The sequence below is a fragment of the Balaenoptera musculus genome, chromosome 16 (assembly GCF_009873245.2).
Source record: "Balaenoptera musculus isolate JJ_BM4_2016_0621 chromosome 16, mBalMus1.pri.v3, whole genome shotgun sequence".
NCBI lineage: Eukaryota > Metazoa > Chordata > Mammalia > Artiodactyla > Balaenopteridae > Balaenoptera > Balaenoptera musculus.
The window spans coordinates 17,900,443-17,923,975 of record NC_045800.1 but is presented as its reverse complement, the minus strand read 5'-3'; the positions used below and the strand labels follow the sequence as shown (position 1 = coordinate 17,923,975).

The window sequence follows — 23,533 nt, the reverse complement described above, 5'->3', positions numbered from 1 at the left end:
ATACAGAATTGTTCACTTCATTCATCTCCCAAAACAATTATTACAGCATGTACATCACAGTATTATATTTGCATGTTTTTCCCCTCTCACCCTACCCCAGCTCCAAAAACTCCCATTTATGGGGTGCTCATGGGCAGTAATTTTGTCTTAACTCACTTTGCATCTACAGTAGTTGCTCAGTGACTGGAACATAGTATGCATTTGATAGATGTTTAAACTTAACATGATTTTTCAAAAACGATATAACTATAATACTATCTCTTTTGTGTGTGTGTGTGTGTGTGTGTGTGTGTGTGTGCACGCACGTACGTGTATGCCTAGGGAGGTGGGGGGAGATTGCCAAAAACATAACTGTGACAATCTCTGGATTTCTCTGATATGAAGACACCACAGTTTTGAGATTTAAAAAATTGACTGATTGAGTACTAAAAGGGTCATCGCTGTGACCTCAATAGTCAGTGTTTATGTTCTTTTCAATTCAATCCATAAGGGTTTGGAAAGGGTGGGGAAAGACTCGGTCTTAACCTAAACTTGGTCTTGTGTCTTAGGGAGGAGCACGGAGAGGTCCTTGCCAGGACAATGACCTAATACGTTACTACTTCTCAGATGCCAAGACGATGTATGAAGTTTTCCAAAGAGGAATTGCCGTGTCTGGTAAGCCTGGCCGTCTCACCTTGCCTGTAAGGCCAAGGTGGGGTCCTGTTCCATACCTCTCCTTCCCAGTCTCACTTCTAAAACTCTAGTTGTTTAAATGTGGTGGTCCAAGAAGAATCACAAATACAGCGTGGAGGGGACGTGAGCACAGTATCAGGATGGGTGCTGTAAACTGTCTAGTAGGACAGACTTGGGTTTGAAACCCAGTTCTTCTATTTCCAGCTGTGCGACTTTACATAAACCACTTTGCCTCTCTGAATCTGTTTCTCACTTAACACAAGGAGAACTTCCTGGCCAAGTTGTTAAAGAGTTAACAGTAGAAAAGTATTTTGATTAATTCACTAGTACATTTTATTTGTTTAGGAACGTGCTTTTCATAAATGCAATTCCCTGCATTATAGAATCTGAGCCAGAATTAGTATTCAGGCCTCCTGACTTCTTACCTTGCCCTTGCCCCCCCAGTGCCATACTACTGGCCCATGCTGCTGCTCATAGTATCACAGAAGGTAATTATCTTTTGGACTTTCTTAGAAACATCACCACATGACCTTTGGTAGGTTCATTTGGAAAATATCAAGGCTCAGTAATTCTATCTTGTATCATTGAACATGATACTAGGTACACTAGTTTCCTTTCAAAATCAACTAGCTTATAACTCTCCCTATAACTTTTTTCTTTTGGGTGATATTCAGTCCAGGCGGAGGTTTACCTCTGTGACTTCTCAACCCTTCCCTTCTACCTTTTAATTATGACTACGACAATATTTAATAGTTGAGTGCTAACCAGCCTATAGTATTGCACAGATATCATCTACTTTATCTTCCCTACCTCACAGGGATTAGTGGCTATCACCCCCATTTTTATTTATTTATTTATTTATTTATTTATTTTTTTTTTTTTTAAGGATTCGTTTTTTTATAGCTGCTTTATTTATTTATTTATTTATTTTTGGCTGTGTTGGGTCTTCGGTTCGTGCGAGGGCTTTCTCTAGTTACGGCAAGTGGGGGCCACTCTTCATCGCGGTGCGGGGACCGCTCTTCATCGCGGTGCGCGGGCCTTTCACTATCGCGGCCCCTCCCGTTGCGGGGCACAGGCTCCAGACGCGCAGGCTCAGTAGTTGTGGCTCACGGGCCCAGCTGCTCCGTGGCACGTGGGATCTTCCCAGACCAGGGCTCGAACCCGTGTCCCCTGCATTAGCAGGCAGACTCTCAACCACTGCGCCACCAGGGAAGCCCTATTTTTATTTTTTAAATATTTATTTATTTGTTTGTTTGTTTTGGCTGCGCCACATCTTAGTTGCGACATCGTTGTTTGTTTTTTTGGTTTTTTTGGTTTCTTTTGGCTACGTTGGGTCTTTGCTGCTGCGCGCGGGCTTTCTTTAGTTGCAGCGAGTGACGGATACTCTATGTTGTGGTGCATGGGCTTCTCATTGTAGTGGCCTCTCTTGTTGTGGAGCACAGGCTGTAGGCGTGCAGGCTTCAGTAGTTGTGGCACATGGGCTCAGTAGTTGTGGCACATGGGCTCAGTAGTTGTGGCGCACGGGCGTAGTTGCTCCGCGGCATGTGGGATCTTCCCGACCAGGGATGGAATCCGTGTCCCCTCCATTGGCAGGTGGATTCTTAACAACTGCGCCACCAGGGAAGTCCCTCACCCCCATTTTTAAAAGCGAGGAAACGGAGACTCCGAGATTCAGGAACATTTCGAAGGAGACAGAACTAGAAAATGTTGACACTGATACTGAAATCTAAATCTGTCTGTCTGGCTAGATTATTCTATTTTACGTCAGCTCTTAAGTGTTTTATAAAAGTTGTTGCACCTCCAGACAATGAAAGGTTTTTTGTAAGGAAAACTTGTATCTGAAGTCTCCAAAGGGGCCTGTACTTACTATTTCTGGCTCCAAATTAGTACTGATTTAGACTTCCAGGCAAATAACAAACACAAACCAATGCAACCATTAGTTTTATTTATTTGACAACTTAAGATAGTATATAGCTAATACAATAGACTTCCCTTTGGGATTTTCCATTTTTTGAAGTTCTCTTCACTGAGCATGTGTTGTTATTGTAACTAGAAACAAGTCATTGAGCATGTAATATGTGGCACATAACACTGCTTCATTTAGAAATTTTATTTCAATACTCAATTAAAACCAAACAGATAAAGTTAAAATGGCTTCTCATGTAAGTAGGCATGAAAAATCCAGCCTGGCTATTTCCATAGGAAAATGACACGTCTGTTTACAAACCGGGATTGAATACATCAGCCCTAACCTCTATCTTTAACCCCTACCCAGTAGATGATCCATGTTGAGAATCACCTGCAGATAATGTTTAAAATATAGATCCTCTGGCTCCACTGTGTTGTTTTTTTAAATTTAATTTAACTTATTTATTTTGGGCTGTGTTGGGTCTTCGTTGCTGAGCGCGGGCTTTCTCTAGTTGGGGCGAGCAGGGGCTACTCTTCATTGCAGTGCACGGGCTTCTCATTGCAGTGGCTTCTCTCGTTGTGGAGCACGGGCTCTAGGCACGTGGGCTTCAGTAGTTGTGGTGCGTGGGCTCAGTAGTTGCGGCTCATGGGCTCTAGAGCGCAGGCTCAGTAGTTGTGGCACACAGGCTTAGTTGCTCCGTGGCATGTGGGATCTTCCTCGACCAGGGATCGGACCCATGTCCCCTGCATTGGCAGGCAGATTCTCAACCACTGCGCCACCAGAGAAGCCTTTCACTGTGTTTTACTGAATTAGAATTCCAGATAGTTTGACCTAAGAATATGAGTTTTTAACAAAGCTTTCCAGGGATCCTGCATGCCGGAGTTTCAACTCTACCCAGCTTTGGGACCCAGTTTTGCTGAGAAGTTGTTAATGGGTGGATTCTTTTTAGATGTCCACATCTTAGAGCAGAAGAAGATCTAAGTTGCTTAAGTTAATCAAAGGCTAGGCTGTTGCCTGGTCAGGACTTTGGCTAATCAGACTGAAGCTGATTAGGGCACAGAGTTTAATGAAACCCCAGTTGGTGCCCCTTTGGGCCAATTATTTGACTTGTTCCTTGGTCATGGGCCTCTGCTAGTATTTTCATCAAGAGGGAAGTGATAAGGAGATGCAGTATAGTTTTTCCCACCTTCACCAGCTCTGCCACTTACTGAGTGAGCTTGAAGCTGTCCAGCCCTTCATGATTCTTGGTACCATGGGGATAACACTAGTTATTGGGAAGACCCAATGAGTTAAAATGCCTAGCACAGAGTAAGCTAGGTACCATAAATGGTACTTATCATTGGTGATTAATGTCAGTACAAACAATCCCATTGGTAGAGCACCAGTGGCACACACTCTAGGCTGGAGCAGTGGCTGTGAACTCTAAAGCAGGACTTGCGTGGCTTCAGGGAAAGTCTCAGTCTGAGACTTGACTTCTTGAGCGTTCATGCAGCTGCTTCAGCAGAAAGAAAAAGAACTAACGTTTCCCGTGGACAGTCTCCACATTCATTTTTTTAAAAAAAATATCTCTTTAATCAGAGTGACTATCTCTTTCCTGCTTTCTTTCCTTTTTCCTCTGTCACTTAGTCTGGAAGTTCACTTATTTACCTCTGAATTCCTAGTAACCTTCTCTTTGAATGCTTCCTTTGGGCTAGACCTGAATTCCTCTTGGCAATTTGGCTAAATCCTCTATGTAAAATTTCCTTCTCTTCTGCTTTTCTATTTATAACTCAGTCTCATTCTGGCTTAGACGTGAGGTCTTCTCGGCCAGTTAGAGTTGTTCCTTAGCCTAACAAATACCATGACTTTTGTGGCTTCTGTGGCTGCAATTACTATTTACTCTAGTAAGTGGATGTTCCCAGACTTATTGTAATTTTAAATAAGGCTGAGTAGTTTCAATGTTCAGAAGTGTAATTCTTGTATTGTCAAATGTAAGACAATAAATGTAAGTTGTAAAAATATTGATGGCCAATGTAAGTGTGTGTACATGTGTGCTCCTGTATGTACTCGTATGTGTGTGTGTTCTTGCAGTTCTTTATGAGTCTCAGTATCTCAGAAGACACGCTCATACAAATGGGCAAAGTACATTACCAGATAAAACTTAACAAATGAGGGAAAAGGTCCCACTTTAATAGCTGTTGAAGAAACCTAGACTAAAGCAATAACTTTCTAAAAATTATTTATCTATTTATTTATTTATTTATTTTTGGCTGCTTCGGGTCTTAGTTGTGGCCCACGGGCTCTTTTCGTTGTGGCATGTGGGTGTCTCTCTAGTTGTGCGGGTTTTCTCGTCTCTAGTTGCGGTGCACGGGCTCCAGGGTGCATGGGCTCTCTAGTTGTGGCACACGGGCTTAGTTGCCCCATGGCATGTGGGATCTTAGTTCCCTGACCAGGGATCGAACCCACATCCCCTGCATTGCAGAACAGATTCTTTACCACTGCACCTCCAGGGAAGTCCCTAAAGCAATAACTTTTAAAACCTATTTAACCAGAAGACATATTAAAAAGAGACTATGTAGTGTCTATGACTTGATATATTGCTGGTTGGAGAAAAGCAAATTGTCACAGCTGCTTCATCAAGCATTGTGGTGCCAGGTATCAAAAACCTGAGCCGTCTGACCAACCACCCTCACTCTCAGCCACTGCCACCCTTCCCAACCCAGTTATTTCATTTAAAATACTGTATTCTAAGAAAATTTTCTAACTTTGAAATGATCAATTGGAAAATATGCATCATACCATTACCATTACCAAGATTGAGGTGTCAATCTTGGAAACAATCTCAATGCCCATAATGAGATAAATTCAGCTATACAGTAGAACCCTTCATTACTTGGCCATAATAAGGCCATTGAAATCTTTACAGAGAAGAAATAATAACAGGGGAATATTTATATCAAACGGGGGAAGGAAGCAGGATACCAAAATATACATGTGGAATGAATATAACCCTGTAGAACTATCAAAGGAAGTATGAAAGAAAATATCAGCCTTAATAATGGTGTTTATGTGATGAGATTATTGATGACTTGTATTCTGATTTTTTTCTAAATTGTTATGAACATATATTTCTCTCATTGTAGGGAAGCTCAATCCAAGATTATCCGATATAGTCTATTAGTGTTTACTTGTGGGCTTTTGTTTGTTCACGTCATGTGGGCTAGTCCATACTCATGGCTTTCCCCAAATGCCTGTTACCGTGGAGGTCACACATTCCAACATGGAACCACCCTTGTTTTGTAGCATTTCCCAAGTGTTTCAAATGTAGTTTGCAAGGCTCCCTCTGCCTTTGAGAACTGAGTACTTACTGCGTTTGAATTTCCTTGGCACATAAGAGAAGCTCGCGTCTTTACTGAATTTATCCTTTGTGTCTTGTCTCTTCCTAACCTCCTTTAACCTTCTCTGGTCCAAAGAATTTGCAACTGGAGCTGATTTTCATTTAATGTTATGTTTTTAGACAATGGGCCTTGCTTGGGATATAGAAAACCAAACCAGCCCTACAGATGGCTGTCCTACAAACAGGTAAGTCAGGCCCATGATTTTGGATAAATTCTTTTGCTTGTGTGGTGTCTTGAGCTAATATGATCTCTTTTGGGTCTTGACTGCTTTTTTTTCTCTCTCTTTACCTCTCTCACTTGTAGGTGTCTGATCGAGCAGAGTACCTGGGCTCCTGTCTCTTGCATAAAGGATATAAGTCATCACAAGAACACTTTGTTGGCATCTTTGCTCAGAATAGGCCAGAGGTAACCATGTTGAAATTAACTCAAGGCAATGAGTCAGGGCTAAGTCTGAAGACTTTAAACCCTACCCCAAATCCAGCACTCTGACACTTGCTGATGACTTATCAAAGCTGTTTCAAGATCTCAGATTCTTTAATTATTGTTGTACTTAAAAGTTACAGTGCAGGACCTCTTTAATCCTGGTTGAATGTCTAGTGCTATTTGCTAGGTGACTGGACTTCTCTTACATGTCTCCCATTATGTGTCATTTTAAGTCAGTCTGTTGTATGAAGAAGATAAGGAAGCTTTGAAGGACTGGCAAGTAAGAGCTTGAGGATGATGTGGAAAGGGATGAGTTTGTACTAGAATGGGAACTTGCACATTGTATGTGAACTAGCAACCAAGGCATCCATTGCTACTGAGACCAGCTGTAGCCATCTTTCCACAGTGGTTTGAAAACAGATTTTAGACATTAAGATGATTGGAATTAAGCTTATCTTCAAGTTCAAGTTAAGTCATTAGACCCAATATCCTCAGAGAAAGCCTTTGTATGTTTCAGAAGAGTTGGATGACACGTGCTCACCTGAGCCAGTTGCTTAACTAAGAATCCAAGAGGGCCCCGGCTGCACTTTTAGGTGCATCTACATACTTCATCTTCATTACACCCAGCCTCAGTAAGAAGAGATATCCTTGACTCTAGTTCAGGAACTTAACACCAAACCTAGTATCTTAATCTACTAGGGCTGCCATAACAAAATACCACAGACTGGTGACTTAAACAACAGAAATTAATTTTCTCACAGTCCTGGAGCTTGGAAGTTCAAGATCAAGGTGTCAGCAGGTTTGGTTTCTCCTGAGGCCTCTCTTCTTGGCTTGCAGACGGCTGCCTTCTTCCTGTGTCCTCACATGACCTTTTCTCTGCCATCCCCTGTGTTTCTTTCTCTTCTTATAAGGACAACAGTTATATTGGATCAGGGCCCCATCCTTATGACCTCATTTAACCTTAGTTACCTCCTTAAAGGCGCTATCTACAAAAACAATTGCAGTGGGGTTAGGGCTTCAACATGAATTTTAGGGGGAACACAATTCAGTTCATAATGCCTAGACTGACATTCAAGGCCCACCATTAGCAGATTCTGGCCCACCTTTCCAATTCATTTCCTGTCACTTTTTATGCTTTCTGATGTGTACTTAGTGATGTCATGCGGTCCTATATTTGTTCATTCACTTCCTTCTTCCTTGAATACCTTCTCTGCCTCCATCTCCATAACCAAATCCTACCTGTCTTTCAAAGCCCTGCCCAATTTCCATCACTTTTCCCAAAGCAGTCCCAGATAGCCTACCCCACCCCTGAGTGTGACTCTACCTCCTTAAGACTCCCTAATGCTTTCCATAACACTTATGGATAGAACTTATTACACTCTCCCTTTGTTTTATAGTTGTCTCTGCACCTATCTTATCTTCTTTATTTAATTATATTTTATAGCATCAGCAGTGGCAGTCCCTAGGGCATCACAAAAATGGTGATTTTTTTTTTATCACAGAGCCACCAAATAAGCATTTGTTGACTAAATGACTGAATTAGTACATCTCCTTTTCAAAGCATAAGCTATTCCTTATTTGAACTTCTCTCCATACAGTGGGTCATCTCTGAGTTTGCTTGTTACACGTACTCCATGGTAGCTGTCCCCCTGTATGACACCTTGGGAGAAGATGCCATCATATACATTGTCAACAAGGGTAAAACTTTGCTATTACATTTTTTTTAACATCTTTATTGGAGTATAATTGCTTTACAATGGTGTTATTTTCTGCTGTATAACAAAGTGAATCAGCTATATGTATACATATATCCCCATATCTCCTCCCTCTTGTGTCTCCCTCCCACCCTCCCTATCCCACCCCTCTAGGTGGTCACACAGCACCGAGCTGATCTCCCTGTGCTATGCGGCTGCTTCCCACTAGCTATCTATTTTACATTTGGTAGTGTATATATGTCAATGCTACTCTCTCGCTTCGTCCCAGCTTATCCTTCCCCCTCCCCATGTCCTCAAGTCCATTCTCTACGTCTGCATCTTTATTCCTGTTGCTATTACATTTTAACTTGATTCTTTCTTGATGCTGAGTAATTCCTCATTATCTGCTTTTGTTAGCAGACTTAGAATGCTGTGACCAGAAAAATGCTCAAGTCTCTCTTGTCCTGTAGTACCTATGATATAATTTAGAGGGAAGTTACAAAAAGCCCATGAGACAGGGATATAATCAGATAGAAGGTTCAATGAAATGCTTCAAGGTAGTGTTGTATGACAATATAGTTTAGCAATAAGACTATTTTTGCTGGCCACCCTGGATGAAAGGCCACAGAGTTAGTGAATAACTTATTTAATTGATTGTATCACTATGAAACTACTAGTTTAATTTCCTATTCTTATAAGTCGAAGTCAGTATAGCTCACCAGCATGTACCAATGTCCATGCTGAGTCTGTGGACCAAATTACCACTGTTAGAGAAACAAGTTCAAGTTCAATGGGCAAATAAGGCATATACTAGATGTTACTTTCTGTCCCAGAACTAGTAGATTAAGTGAGTAGATCCATTTGAACTATAGACATAATCAGAAGGTTTCTATTTGTGTAAACAAGTATCAAAGCAAATGCTAACATTACAAATCATAAAATGCTTGTCTGCTAAAATCCCACTTGCCTCCTCCTTTCCCTTCTAATCCCTCCTCGCGTCTCCCCTAGGTAAAATACATTGGCAGGACCACATCTACGTGATTCATACACGTTGTCTGTATTCTTAAGCAGAATGAATTTTGTGGCTCCTCTAGAAACATAAACTGTTGAGCACATGCAAGGAAATTAAGTGCTTCTGTTTCAATTAAGCTTATTTATTATCAGTGGAATGTTTCAGATTTTATACGTTATAAATCTGATTGACAGACATAATCTCCTTTGGGGACCCAGTAGCTTTGAAATTTTCAAGAATCTCTTCCTCTTTGCAAGACAATCGGGTACACAGCAAAGCAGGAGGGTAACCCCCGGCCCTATTTCTGCTTTCAGCTGATATCACCACGGTGATCTGTGATACGCCCCAAAAGGCATTGGTCCTGATTGGGAATGTGGAAAAAGGCCTCACCCCGGGCCTGAAATTGATCATCCTCATGGATCCCTTTGAGGACGACCTGAAGAAGAGAGGGGAGAAATGTGGAGTTGAGATCTTATCCCTGTTTGATGCTGAGGTATGGCTCTGAAAGTCAGCTCACAGCTGGAAGGCGGGTCTGATGCTGTGGGCAACTTGCAGGACTTCTACACAAGGGAGCAAGCTGTTGTTCTCCGGGGTGGAAGGAGAAGAGTAAATTACACTCATGCTGTGAAGCTTTGGGAATCATTTCCCCAAGACAACTCAGAAACCATGCCAGTGGGTGAGGAAGGTCTGTGGCCAGTGTGCACAGACTTCCAAGTAGAGGATTTATAAATGCAGAGGCTAGGTGGCAGTTAAAGATATGGTCCTGGAGCGAGGCTTCCTAGGTTCACGTTCCAGCTCCACATCCATTAGTTAGGTGACCTTGGGCCAGTTGCTCCACATCTTCCTTTCCCCCTCTGTAAAATGAGGATGAAATAGCTCTTATCTCACAGAGGAGTTGTAAAGAGTTATATGAGAGAATATAAAGTGCTCAGGACAGTAATATAAAGTGTAGGAAGCCTTGAAATGTTAACTGTTCATTTTATTCAAAACGATTTAGCAATGGTCCTAGAAGACTGAACCATAGGAGTCTGATGGGAAGTTTGGACATTTGGGATCTGCCCTCTTGAGTTGATATTCTAGAGAAAACTTATACTCTACCCCAAGGCTTCCATTGTACCTGAATGTTGCTTTCTGGGCCTGATCCAGGTTGGAATTTTGGTTGTATTCACACAGAGGTGTTCTCAAGCAAAAGGGAAAGGGAGGGCTGTATTTGTCCTAAGTCTTCCCAACTCAACTAATGTCTTTCTTTCTTGGTTTCCTGCTCATGCAGAATTTAGGCAAAGAGAACTTCAAAAAACCCATGGTAAGTTTTCTTCTGCCCAAATTTGAGTGTTTCCATATTCAACTTTCAAAGCTCACGGTAGACTAAGCCCTTGTGCTTTCCCCTCCAGCCTCCTGCACCAGAAGATCTGAGCATCATTTGCTTCACCAGTGGGACCACAGGTCAGTGCCCAGGAAGTTGCCCCAGAGGCCCCTGGTCAGCCAAAAACATGGCTTGAGCCACTGACCACTAGTGGGCTGGTAAAAATACCCTACAATGAGCCCTATCCATAGGGGCTTATAATCTAAGACTTCTGAGTACAGATGCCTGCATAGAAAAACCTATGCATAAGCAAATAAATTTCACTGAACACAGTGGGAGGTGTTTACATGCTATGGAATTCAGGGCTCTTAAAGTTGGCATCAGAAAGTCAACTTTCTCCCCCAGCCCAGACTCTCTCAAGTTGACATCACTGGAGTGGTTTCACTCAATCAAGATAGCCCAGTGGTAGTTCTACACAGATCACTCTGTGTCCTCTTTCTCCCCTGTATGTAGTTACCTAGCTATTAGAACTCAATAAATTTTAACGTGATCCACAATGATCTAGAAGTTATGTCCATTCCACTGTGCCCCGTTTATAAAGTGATGGCTAGGTACTGTTGTTAGATCTGAAGTCTTCAACATGAAAACAGCATGGGGAGGGGGGCGGGTTACTTGGGATTTTCTTTTTGACTGCGTTGCTGTCTGTGACTGTGGCTATGCCCTGTGTGGTAGCACAAGGCTAACGCTGCTGTCAGAAGTAGAATCTGTGGAGGCATCAATCATTCATAAGCAGAGTCATACACCGTTCATAAAAAACACAGTGACAGGAGAAGCTCTCGGCTCCCTGGAACAGAACCAATCTAATGTAGCTTCTCATTTCAATGCCAAAGGCTACCTATTAGCCATTTAACAGATCTTTCCACCTCTTGTTTCCTACAGGTGACCCCAAAGGAGCCATGTTAACCCATGAAAATATCGTTTCAAATGCTGCTGCTTTTCTCAAATGTGTGGAGGTCAGTGGTCAATTGAAAAGGAGGCCCTCGTTAAAATGGGAATCTGTCATAAGATTTTAAAGTTAGAGGAGGCAGAGGGGGAAGAAACAGGTTGAAGGCCTGAGTGTGGACAAATACTGGTGCATCTTTGTCTAGAGTTTTGCTCTTCTAGGGTCACTGCAGATCTCTGCACTCAGTGCAGTTAGGGCACCCCTTAGAGTTGCACAGTGCACACCTGTACAACTGTATGCAGCGGTCCTAGAAAGAAGAAGTGTTTAAATCTTCTTTGGAAGAGAAAGTTGGCATTAATCCAATGTTGTCTCCTTTCCATTTCCTGATCTATAGTATACTTTTGAGCCCAGTTCTGAGGACGTGACCATATCCTACCTCCCCTTGGCTCATATGTTTGAGAGGGTTGTACAGGTAAGGATCCTATATTCCTAGCAGGTATGTGAAAAGAGGGTCCTGACTTGCTAGTCCCACGTTTATTCCAAAGGCAGCTCTGCAACATTTACAATCCTTTCTCTAATGTGAAGGACATGGGCAGGGAGTTGGCATGGCTGAGTCCTAATCTTGGCATCGCCCCTAACCTGCCGCAGAGCCTTCCTCTGTTGAGTGTGTGTGTGTCCCACGGAGCAAATGCTTCCTCCTGCCTTCACACAGGGGGCCTGCAAGTCCAGGGAGCTCATAGCCTGGAGCTTACTATCTACCCTCAATTCTGAGCAGGGATACGAGGGATTGTTTTTTCTTTTTTCTTTTATTTGGGTTAGAATTTTTTAAAAGACCTAGGGTTAGAGAAAAGGAGTTCCCCACAGAGGGGTGGAGAAGGAGGCTTTGATCCAGGTAAGGTGTCCAGAGCGTTTAAGGTGGAGCTGTTGAGGATTGTGCAGCAATTGGGGGAGAGCTGGCCTTCTGTGAGTGGACGCCAAGCTTTTAGGCTACTCTGAGGCTGATTTGAGAACCGAAAGCAAAAACACAGGTGTCATTAGGGTTGGAAAATCCTCTCTCTGATCCCTGCTTAAATACCTCTTCAACCAGCTTATCTGTTGATGCATGAAATGCCAAAATGGAAGATTCAGTTCCTTGGGCTAAAGTGTTGATATCTGATTAATAAAATACCAATTCTAATAAGCATATTTTTTCACATTTTACCATTTCTGAAACTGAGATGGTCTTACAATTGTAGGCGTGTTCTAGTTTGAGTGGCAGTGTTTTTTCTTAGTGCTACATAACGAATGGTCTCTTACAAAGGATGATGCCTTAGACCCTCACCCAGAGCTGTGGGCAGAGTAGGTCTGGGCCTTCAGTCTCACAATCTGTCTTACCTGTCCCGCCACCTCAGCAGACGTGAGTTTCCATCTTGCTTAGGGGGTAGGGTCTCAGAGTTCTTGGTACATGAAATTTCAGGGGTCGGGCGTCCTGTTCAGAGAAAAGTGCCCATGGACATCCTCAATTCTGTTCCATACAGACCCCACCCAAAGTGGTCCTTTGGCTCTGAGCTCTGCTCTTTGGTTTTGTTTTTAGGCTGTTGTGTACTCTTGTGGAGCTAGAGTTGGATTCTTCCAAGGAGATATTCGGCTGCTGCCTGATGACATGAAGACCCTGAAGCCCACAGTCTTTCCCGCGGTTCCCCGACTCCTTAACAGGGTCTATGATAAGGTACTACCTTGCTTCTCTTGGGCTGGCCCTGAGCTGCAGGAGCTGTCTGGGGCTTAGGCCTGACTAAAGCTCTTAGGAACTCTATGTTACTAAGAAACGTGCTCCACTTCTACACGCAACCCCTACCAGCATCCACTTATAGCCACACTTACAAGTGCAGCCATGAAAAACCATAACAGATGAAACTCCCTTTCCTCTGGATGAGATTACTTGGATGTGACCTGGAGAAAGAGATTAATTCAGAGAGTTGGGGAGCCCCTCAAAATTCAGCTGACTTACTGGGAAATTGTTACTCTGATTTCATAACACCTACTGGTTTAGTGTGCTTCTTGCTGAGGTGCCAGGCCCCATGGTAAATATTTCATATGCGTTCCATCATTTAATTTCTACAAAAGCCCAGGAAATCATGCCAACACTTATAATTCCTAACTTACAGATGAGGAGACTGAACCTTGGAGGTTAAATAACTTGTCCAGGGTCAGATCTAATAAGGAGTCGGGCCAGAATCCCACTGCCACATAACAGTTTTAGCTGTCATTGATCACTGCTCTATTTTTCATTAAGGTTGGCAAAATGGTGATTTTTCTAATCCAAGCATTACTCTTGCCTTCATTAGCTGAGATTCTTCCATAAAGGCATGAAGATTATTTGATTTTTTCCTTTATCAGTCTTTAAAATAGTGAACTGGTACCCCAGCGATCTTCAAAAATGGCCAGTGGGATGTTTTCTTTGTAACGTTATGATACTACATAAATACATATGACACTGAATCAAAAGTCCTAACAGTGGTACCCAATCAGCTGTTTAATCAGTACTCCCAGGTAACTTTACTGTAGATAGATGCTGACTACTTTTTGAGGACATGCTATCTGAGTTGTCAAGGTTGTTTGCTAAGGACAAGGAACTTGGAGGAGCTGGAGCTCTGTGTGTATGTACTAAGTTCACTTCTTTCTTAGTGTGGGCTCATCATTATTCAGCACACCAGTGCATGAATAAGAGCCTCTTTCTTATGAAGCTAGGAGGCACTATCTCTTGCTCACTGATGAATGGCCTTGGTGAGTATCTCCAGTAGGTTTCCAACTAAGAGGCGCTGTCACTCTGCAGGTACAAAATGAAGCCAAGACACCCTTGAAGAAGTTCTTGTTGAACTTGGCTGTTGCCAGTAAATTCAGTGAAGTGAAAAAGGGTATCATCAGACGCAACAGTTTCTGGGACAAGCTCATCTTTGGAAAGATCCAGGTACGTTGGGTAGATTCTGGATGGAGCCAGGTAAGTATCTGGGCTGCCCACTGACTCAGCACACTTTGCTTTTCCTTTGATGGTCAAGCATCTCTTTAACTGGAGAGCCTTTTGCACTTTCTGTGTTCACTCACCTTTTGAGATCTCTCTTGGACAACTTTGCCACTAAAGGGATTTAGTCAAAAAGCAGAAAGTGGATTTTTCTTAGGCTCTAGCACTCTCATTCTCTTAGGTGGTCTGTTGAGGTTGTAGGTAATTTGAAGGGCCCAAGAATACAAATTATCTAAGGAAATAATAAAAAAAAAAAAATTGCAGGTCTGGTCCCAGCTATGGATGGTGGTGACAGTAATAGCTAACATTTTAAGTTCTTTTCTACAATGTTGGACCCTATTCTAAGTGCTTTGTAAATTAACGAGTTTAATTCTCATGACAACACCGGGTAGGTAGGCTGTTCTACCCATTTTGCAACACAGGAAACTGAAGCAAAGGGAATAGTCTTCAGCACGTCTTTTGTGTCTATTAAACAGGAAAGCCTGGGCGGGAAGGTTCGTCTCATGGTCACCGGAGCTGCCCCCATCTCCTCTCCCGTCTTGACGTTCCTCCGGGCAGCAATGGGATGTCCGGTAAGCCAAGCACCTTTTTTTTGATGATAGCTTATTTCACTTTTGCACAAATAAAGCTTACTATTTAAATAAAAATGAAAACACAAACGAAAAGTACCAAAGAGAAAGTCAGCCAAAATCTCAAAATCAAGAGAAAGTGTCCTTCCAGTCACCTCTTAATGCACCTGTGTACAGAGACGTTTACACAAAATGGCATCAGTATTAACAAAATTTTACCATATGCAGCAACATGAATGGACTTGGAGGGCATTATGCTAAGTGAAATAAATCAGACAGAGAAACACAAATACTGTGTATTATCACTTACATGTGGAATCTGAAAAAATACAACAAACTAGTCAATATAACAAAAAAAGAAGCAGACTCACAGATATAGAGAACAAACTAGTGGTTACCAGTGGGGAAAGGGGGAGGGGCAATATAGGAGTAGGGGAATAAGAGGTACAAACTATTAGGTATAAAGTAAGCTACAAGGATATATTGTACAACACGGGGAATATATCCAATATTTTATAATAACTATAAATGGAGTATAACCTTTAAAAAACAGCATCAGTGTTCTAAAATACTTATTAAACAGTGCCCCATTAACATTGCTTCTTGTCAAAGAAACATCATTTTAATGGTTTTGTAATAGTTTATTGAACGTACCCAAATAAGTAGTCTCCTACTGATGGACACTAGAGTTGTTTACCACTTTTTTTTTGTTATTATAATCAAGTGATAAGGATACTTGTGTATATTTATGCAATTATCAATTTAGGATAAATCCTTACAAGTGGGGATTATTGAGTCAAAGTATATGGGTTTTTTACATGTTAATGTAGATTATCACACTTCCCTCCAGAAGGAGATTCTGGATGGAGCCAGAATCTTTTTTATGCATACTGCAAATAATGCACAAGTCCTGTTATCCCCATATTTTTGCTAGTGCTTTTTCAGTCATTTAAATCTTAGCCAACCAGATACATGAAAAATCTTATTGCAACTTTGTTTCTTTTATTAACACTAAACATCTTTTCTACTGCTTACAGGCACTTGTATTTCTTTCATGAATTACTCACTTACTTCCTTACAGAAAAATGGGCAAAGGATAATTTGGTTCTCTTTCACCTTGCTCCCTAGGAGTTCTTCGTATGGTCATAAAATCAATCTTTGTTGTGTTAGAAATATTTTTCCTAGTCTCACCTTTTTGCACTGTGTATTGCTATATAAAAGTTTCAAATGTGTATGTAGTCAGTCACCTTTTCTATGTGGCTTTATAATTGTTTAGACAGGCCTCCTAACCCTCAATATTGCATAAAACTGTTTTCGTCCAGATTTTCTGGTAGCCTTATGGTTTTACTTTTTTCCAATTAAGTCTCTGCTCCACCTGGAATTTAGTAAATGGGCTTGAGTACAGATATAGTCTCATATTTTTTTTTCCCCAAATGGCTAAGTAGTTCATTCATTTGGCCAACATGCACAACATGAATGAAACAACGGCCTAAAAGAGAAAAACAAATAAACAAATGCTGTATGCTAACACATGTATATGGAATCTAAAAAAAAAAAAAAAAAAAGGTTCTGATGAACCTAGGGGAAGGACAGGAATAAAGACACAGACGTAGAGAAAGGACTTGAGGACACGGGGAGGGGGAAGGGTAAGCTGGGACGAAGTGAGAGAGTCGCATGGACATATATACACTACCAAATGTAAAATAGATAGCTAGTGGGAAGGAGCCGCATTGCACAGGGAGATCAGCTCGGTGCTGTGTGACCACCTAGAGGGGTGGGATAGGGAGGGTGGGAGGGAGATGCAAGAGGGAGGGGATATGGGGATATATGTATACGTATAGCTGATTCACTTTGTTATACAGCAGAAACTAACACAACATTGTAAAGCAATTATACTCCAATAAAGATGTTAAAAAAAGAAAGGTTCTGAATTGATGCCTAGGTCAGAGTTCCTCTGGTCTTTCAAACTAGCATCCTCTTGGCCAAACTTAATACCTTCCTTTCCCTCAGCTCCTAAAACCAATAGGTCAGAAGGTCCTATTGCCACACCCCTCCCAGAAATGCCTTCCTCTCCTCCACCAGCTCTGCCTACGACAGGCCATAGCCCTAATGCAGCCCACGCACTTATTTCCCCACATCCCCTCTCCAGTCAAGATTATCCTTTATACCAGGAGTGGGCAAACTGCAGCACAGGCCAAACCTGGCCCGTTGCCTGTATTTATAAGTAAAATTTCAGTGGAACACATCATACCCACTTATTTACATATCATCTACTGCTGCTTTGGTGCTACATTGGCAGAGTTAAGTCATTGAAATAGAGACCAAGTGGCTCACAAAGTCAAAAATATTCACTATCTGGTTCTATATACAAAAAGTTTGCCAACCCCTGTTCCATACCATAGCTATTTCCCTTAAAAAATGCTACTCACTTTCTTCAGCTCCTTCAGTAGCACTCCATTGCCTTGGTTCAAGTCTGATTGCCATTGGGTTGCCCATCACTCAATGCGTAACTCGCTTTTTCCCATCAGCTTGAAATGCCACATTTCCCAAAGTATAGTATGTTTCCATACTTTGGTCTTTTTCTGAACCCTTTTGGTTTTTGAGTGAATCCACAGTTGTAAAGACTTAGCAGCTCAGGCATAAATTCAAGGTATTAGGACACTAAGTGTCCTCCAACTCTCAGAGACCTTGCTTTCCTCATGTCTTGCCATAGGGCACGGCCGGCTCCTGCTTTATCTTGAGTAAGTCTCAAAGCCCTTCTTTGGTTTGCGCAGGTATTTGAAGCTTATGGTCAAACAGAATGCACTGCTGGCTGTACAATTACATCACCTGGGGATTGGAAATCAGGTAGGTTCTTTGTCAACTGGGCAGGAGGTGCACTGGTTGGGAGAAGGAGTTCTAGATGAACTAGGAGGTTCAGATAACCTCAGTGCTATGGATGAATGTGGCAGATGCCAAACCTAAGCTTTGGTCCAGGCTCTCCAGCACTGGTGCCAGATGACTTTTCAGTTTTATTCTTTTAGAATCAATCCATAAATCTCTCTGAAATATGGCTGGAATTATCACCATTTCACGGTATCCTGGCTGATTCAGTGTGGTGTGTTCTAGGCCACGTTGGAGTCCCCATCGCTTGCAATCATGTGAAGCTGGAAGATGTGGCTGATATGAACTACTTTGCAGTGAACAATGAAGGACAGGTGGGTAGGCTGTGCCGGGCAGTCATTTTCAGACAATCATAGTGGGGATGTTTGCATCAGAAAAAGCACACAATTGTGAGCAGGTTTGAGTTTGATTCTATTGAGAATTTTAGCAAGGAATTCAGTGTCTCTGAGCCTAACTTTCCCGTCCCCACAATGGGGATTAAAATCTGGTGCTCTTCATACATTAGTGGAAAGCATCAAATGATTCAAGGTGGTAGGAAAGTAGGTGTTTTGTAGCAGCCTTTGCTACTGTCACCACCATGTACCATCTTATGTGCAGATCTGCATCAAGGGCACCAATGTATTCAAGGGATACCTGAAGGACCCTGAGAAGACAGAGGAAGCCTTGGACAAGGATGGCTGGCTTCACACAGGAGACATTGGTCGCTGGCTCCCGGTGGGTGTTGCTTCAAAACTTCTGGGAGTCCCTACAGAGGAAAATTAGGTGACTTTTCCAAAGAAGGAGTGTAGTAGTCTATTTTGTTGTTGTTGTTGTTGTGATTTTTACTTTTATTGAGGAAGAAATTGTGTTAACTCCATGGGCCTATAGTGTTTGCCTTTTATGAGTTTCAAAGGGATAAGTTTCTTTCCACTTATATATGGAGACATATCAAAACAAGGATGCAGGATTTCTAAACAAGGTGTATGCAGAGGCTAGTTTTTGCCCCTCAGTGACCTTCACAGCCTCTCTTGGTGGAAGACACTGAGACTTTTTAAAAGCATAGCTTGCTGACAAACAATCGGCAGTAAGTAGTCTCTGTCAACCCCCCCTTGTTTTCCTAAGAGAGGAAATTAAGGCATGGTAATGATGGAGCCTTAAACCCCTGTGGAGGATATTCCAAGAGCTTTCCTCTCTGGAAGGTTTTGTCTACCATGTGCTGGGGGAGCAGGAATGTAACCAGATTTAAAACCCCCTTCTTGCTCAGTATTCTCAAGATTTAAGTGATATTCAAGGAATGTTCGACAACAGATCTCTAAGAACACTGGCCCTAATGATGTATTTCATAGATTTGGGTCTAGCGGTATTTTGCTAACAGATCTGTTTCTGTATAACGAGAGTTCTCAGTTCTAATGAGCCTACAATGTAGGCAACAGATGTGTCCTCCCACTGGAGTTGTAAAGGGCTGAGCCTTATTAATCACTTTCAGATAATGTGTGTTAGGCTGAATTGATGGCTAATTTCTTGAGTCGGCCTTGTTAATAGTTCCAAGGTTGGTTCAGTCTGCTGCGCTGTTCAGGGTGTGATCACGTGGACTGTATTTGCCACTTGTCCCAATTCTATAATTCAAATCCCTAAAAACCTAAGCGCCTCAGACCAATTAGCCCAGAGAAATGAAGCTGCAAATGACCTCTGGTGGCTGCTCAGAGAGCCCTCCCCAGCCCCGCTTCTGTCCTAACAAGCGCAATTACTGACTTGCATGATTAGCAGTGGCACAGTAGAGCTGTATAGCCTGCTCCCGGATCTAACAGGAGGGATACAGAAAAGGGAGCCAAGGAGGGGGAGAGCTAATTCAAAAGTCTTAATAAAAGATAACACCTTCCCTATTCCTAAGAGTTCTGGAAAAGGAGTAATTGGAAATTAAGTTGTTGGAAATTCAGAGCTGCAAAATTTCTTCATTGGATGAGGCAAGCATTTACACAATGCTAGTGGGTCCAGGGGACTTTTTCCAAGACTGCCCACTGACTCTTCAAAGACACACGCAGTATAGACAGGTTTTGAAGAACGCTGCCTTCCTCCCCTTTCCCCAAAGCCAAGAAAGAGAAATGAAAGATTGCCCAAAGGTCAATGGAGAGGTCAAGTTTAAAGAAGGAAGATGACCTCTGACTTCACCTCTCTCTTCACTGACATCACTCAACAGGGCTCAGAAACACTGATGCTGTTATCTCTGTCTCCTGTAGAATGGAACTCTGAAGGTCATCGACCGAAAAAAGAACATTTTCAAGCTGGCCCAAGGAGAATACATTGCTCCAGAGAAGATAGAAGATATCTACATCAGGAGTAGCCTGGTGTCGCAAATTTTTGTACATGGGGAAAGCTTATGGGTAATATATATTGTCTTAACAACAGTCAGTTTCAGGCACAGACCATGCCAACTTCCATAGCTAAAGGAAATCTGTATAGGTAGATTTAGGATGAGAAGATCTGAGCTCATAAAACTAAAGAAATGAAGCCACACTCCAAACCTCAAATAAGGCACTATAAATGAAAAAAAAAAATTCTTTGAAACTATGATAGACTCTGTAACCAGTCAGTAGAACTGTTAAAACAGTTATACTAAAGGGTAGCCATTCAGTAGAAGAGCCCCATGGTGCACTTCGTTTCCACTACAATAGGAGTTCTTCTGGCACAAACTGTCTTATATATACTGCACTTAAACTTAGCTTCTCGGGAGTGGGGGAGGGTTGATATGGACAGGCCAGAGATGCTTTAAGCTTAATGTTGAGCACCACTTCTATTCATGTTTGAATAGAACATTTTTGTAGAGATGTTGAGTGGGAAAATGGGATCAGAGTTCCATGAGGGTTTGAAATATATGGTGAGAAAACTGTAGGACGCCGGCACTGAATTCCAGGGCTTGGGAACAATCATGCATTCTGAGGTAACGCTGCTTTCTTTCCCCACTGGGGGGCAGTGCTGCGCTAGTTCACATGCCTGTTTCCTTTCCAGTCATTCCTAGTGGGAGTGGTGGTTCCTGACCCAGATGTGCTTCCCTCATTTGCAGCCAAACTTGGGGTGAAGGGCTCTTTTGAAGAACTGTGCCGAAACCAAGTAAGTCTCACTCAGAAAAGCCTATGCCCACCCATGGGCCCGTCGTGGGAGGGGGAGGCCTCCCCAGCTTGGGCACCCACAGCTTCCTAGAGCCTCCTCACTGGAAGAACGGACCCTTGCTGGGTGTGGATTGACTGGTTTTATTAGACTGGAAGAGAGGATGAGGAGTTTAAAAACAACCACCAAAATCCCTATTCTTTTTATAGTAGCATGTGCATTGTGGAAAAAAATAACTGGAAAATGGGGTATTAGATAATGGCGTCCAGAGAAAACCCCTGCTACCATTTAGATTTGTTTTTTCTCCCCATGACTTTTTTTCTTTGAGCAACATTTAGGTATCACATATGCTTGCACATACCCCCATACCCTGCTTTTATCCTGATGAGCTTAGTAGGCATTTTGAACTGGTTCATGCTCAGCCTTTCCTTCAGGCTCTTTTTCAACAGCCATGCTCTGAGCTATGTTTTATATTCCTAGGTTATAAAGGAAGCCATTTTACTAGACTTGCAGCAAACTGGGACAGAAGGTGGCCTTAAATCCTTTGAACAGGTATGTACTACTCATGTTATCCTGGTCTCTCATGTCATAAAGTTTTAAAGTTCGCATTTATAATGGGGTTTAAAATTTAAAAGTACAGTTTCCAAGGAACTGATTTTAGAGGTACTATTAGACCATTAATGACACTGACCTTTGCATTTACCTGTACAGTCCCTTCATGCTGTTCATTATTCCTCCTCCTTCTCCACTCATGTCTTTCCCAAATTATTAGTGTGTGAGAATGGGCATGTGTTACTCTTCTCTTTACCCTCCCACTTCATCAACGCCACTTTTATAAGGGGAAATATTCTTTAAGGTTCTTCACATAGCATTTAGAGGGCTCTGCGGAACAGTCCACATCACTATTAAACACGTGTGTATGTGTGCATCTTCTCTTCCAGGTCAAACGCATCTATATTCATCCAGAGCCATTTTCCATTGAAAATGGGCTCTTGACACCAACCATGAAAGCAAAGAGGGGAGAGCTTGCCAAATACTTTCGGACTCAAATCAACAGTCTGTATGAGAAAATCCAGGAGTAGGTTAAGGTACTTATGGCTACGAGGGGCTCAGAGGTAGCCTGCCTTGTGGGAATATGGATTAAAAACTAACCTTACGTTCATTTTTTTGTCTTTCCTCCTGTCTGTTGTTGTAGCTACCTACTAAATTATAAAACCATAGTTTCAGGGCTTTTTTAAAAATATTAAGTGAGAGAACTTACCATGGGAAGCTTAGCCTTGAACTAAATAACTCTTGTCCTTCCCATCTTAAATGTTGCTGACATTTAGGGCTACTTCTATCAAGATACCTTTCTTCAAGGTCCATTTATATCTTTTTTCCTTCCTTGTGATCTCCAACCTTTATAACTAGTTCAAGGGCCAAAGTGACCCTCTGGGAATTCTTCCGTGTTTTCTAGTAAACCTAAATTGTTGGCAGTCTCAACATTTAGGCCTTCCAATGTTCAAATTAAGAGAAATTTAAGTTCTGAAAAGCTGTTTATAATTCATGTTTTCTAACCATTCCACAAAACCACTAAAATTAAGTTGAGTTTTAAGCTATCACAATATTAATTAATCATATCTGTGAGACAAATTTCTTCTTTGTACTTCTGTGTCCACTGAGGTTTGTGTCCAGAAGGGAAAAGTTTGATCACTGAGCATTTCCTAAACCCTGTAGTTTCTCTGACTTGGGAGAATTTAAAACTGGGCCTATGACATTTTGTCCAAAAAGTATGTTCTAAAAGTGTTTTCTGCAGTATACCTGGTAACTGAACCTCTTCCCAACAGTTTGCTGCTGAGCTGGAAGCTGTGGGGGAAGGAGCTGAAACTCATGTCAAGTGCACTTTTCCAGTAAACGAAGTAACAACCTCCTGAACTGGGAATGAAGACCTATGGGCAAGCATGAAGCCTGCACAAGAGGCTTACCTTCTGGGAAGGAACTGACTGATCTTTCCTCCCGACTCAGTTCCTCCTGTACCTTACACCCCTTCAACACGTGCTGCTTCCACTTGTAAATGTTAAGCATTCAGAATAAACCACTGCAGATAGCTTAAGCTGTGGTGTGTGTTTCCCCACAGACTGTAATGAGAACCAGCCTCAGACAAGGACCCCTTAACAATCAATCACGTAAGCGAGTGGCTCTCAAACTTGGCTACACACTAGAATTACCTGGGAGTTTAAAAAGATATTGAGGCCTGCGTGACACTTAACGGATTCTGATTAACATGGTCAGGGGTACAGCCTGGGCATCAGGATTTTTAAAAGGTCCCCAGGTGATTCTAGAATGCCACCAGGTTTGATAGCTATGTTGAAGACCAGGCCTTCTTATCCCACAGATGTGAATAATAAAATAAATACCAGTCGAACCCTAACTCCAACTGAGCACAATTCATGTTCTTTCTCCTTTATCATCCAAGTAGTCTTGAACAGTATTCCTTTCTGGTCTCTCACCGGAATCAAGGAGAATGTTCCTGGATGGTCTTTCTAGACCCTGCGCCCAGAAGAGCTGAGGAAATGTCTATTCTTGGATATTTGAAACAGAAGGGCAGGCAGGAATTAACTTCCCTCCATGTCTAACTAACTCCCGCTGTCTCCCTGACCTCCTCTCGCATGCCCCCTTCACTCATT

At 42.2% G+C, this 23,533-nt stretch overlaps 1 protein-coding gene across 3 annotated transcripts in view; it reads left to right on the top strand.

The window, feature by feature from the left end:
• The window catches only part of ACSL5 (acyl-CoA synthetase long chain family member 5), a 44,495-nt gene extending 21,158 nt beyond the window's left edge, over positions 1 to 23,337 (top strand). For 2 of the 3 annotated variants that reach the window (XM_036829675.1, XM_036829676.1), the window contains exons 3-22: positions 549 to 654; positions 6,078 to 6,142; positions 6,262 to 6,363; positions 7,980 to 8,079; positions 9,402 to 9,580; positions 10,358 to 10,390; positions 10,479 to 10,530; positions 11,330 to 11,403; positions 11,728 to 11,805; positions 12,907 to 13,041; positions 14,146 to 14,280; positions 14,808 to 14,903; positions 17,675 to 17,747; positions 18,009 to 18,097; positions 18,381 to 18,497; positions 20,000 to 20,143; positions 20,769 to 20,870; positions 21,348 to 21,419; positions 21,809 to 21,955; positions 22,694 to 23,336. In XM_036829675.1, the coding sequence (XP_036685570.1) occupies positions 549 to 654; positions 6,078 to 6,142; positions 6,262 to 6,363; positions 7,980 to 8,079; positions 9,402 to 9,580; positions 10,358 to 10,390; positions 10,479 to 10,530; positions 11,330 to 11,403; positions 11,728 to 11,805; positions 12,907 to 13,041; positions 14,146 to 14,280; positions 14,808 to 14,903; positions 17,675 to 17,747; positions 18,009 to 18,097; positions 18,381 to 18,497; positions 20,000 to 20,143; positions 20,769 to 20,870; positions 21,348 to 21,419; positions 21,809 to 21,949 (1,893 nt within the window). In that variant the 3' untranslated portion in view covers positions 21,950 to 21,955; positions 22,694 to 23,336. Of the gene's footprint in view, positions 1 to 548; positions 655 to 6,077; positions 6,143 to 6,261; positions 6,364 to 7,979; positions 8,080 to 9,401; positions 9,581 to 10,357; positions 10,391 to 10,478; positions 10,531 to 11,329; positions 11,404 to 11,727; positions 11,806 to 12,906; positions 13,042 to 14,145; positions 14,281 to 14,807; positions 14,904 to 17,674; positions 17,748 to 18,008; positions 18,098 to 18,380; positions 18,498 to 19,999; positions 20,144 to 20,768; positions 20,871 to 21,347; positions 21,420 to 21,808; positions 21,956 to 22,693 lie in introns of all 3 variants that reach the window. The other variant, XM_036829677.1, reaches the window with a different exon arrangement.
• The last annotated feature ends 196 nt before the right edge of the window (positions 23,338 to 23,533 follow it).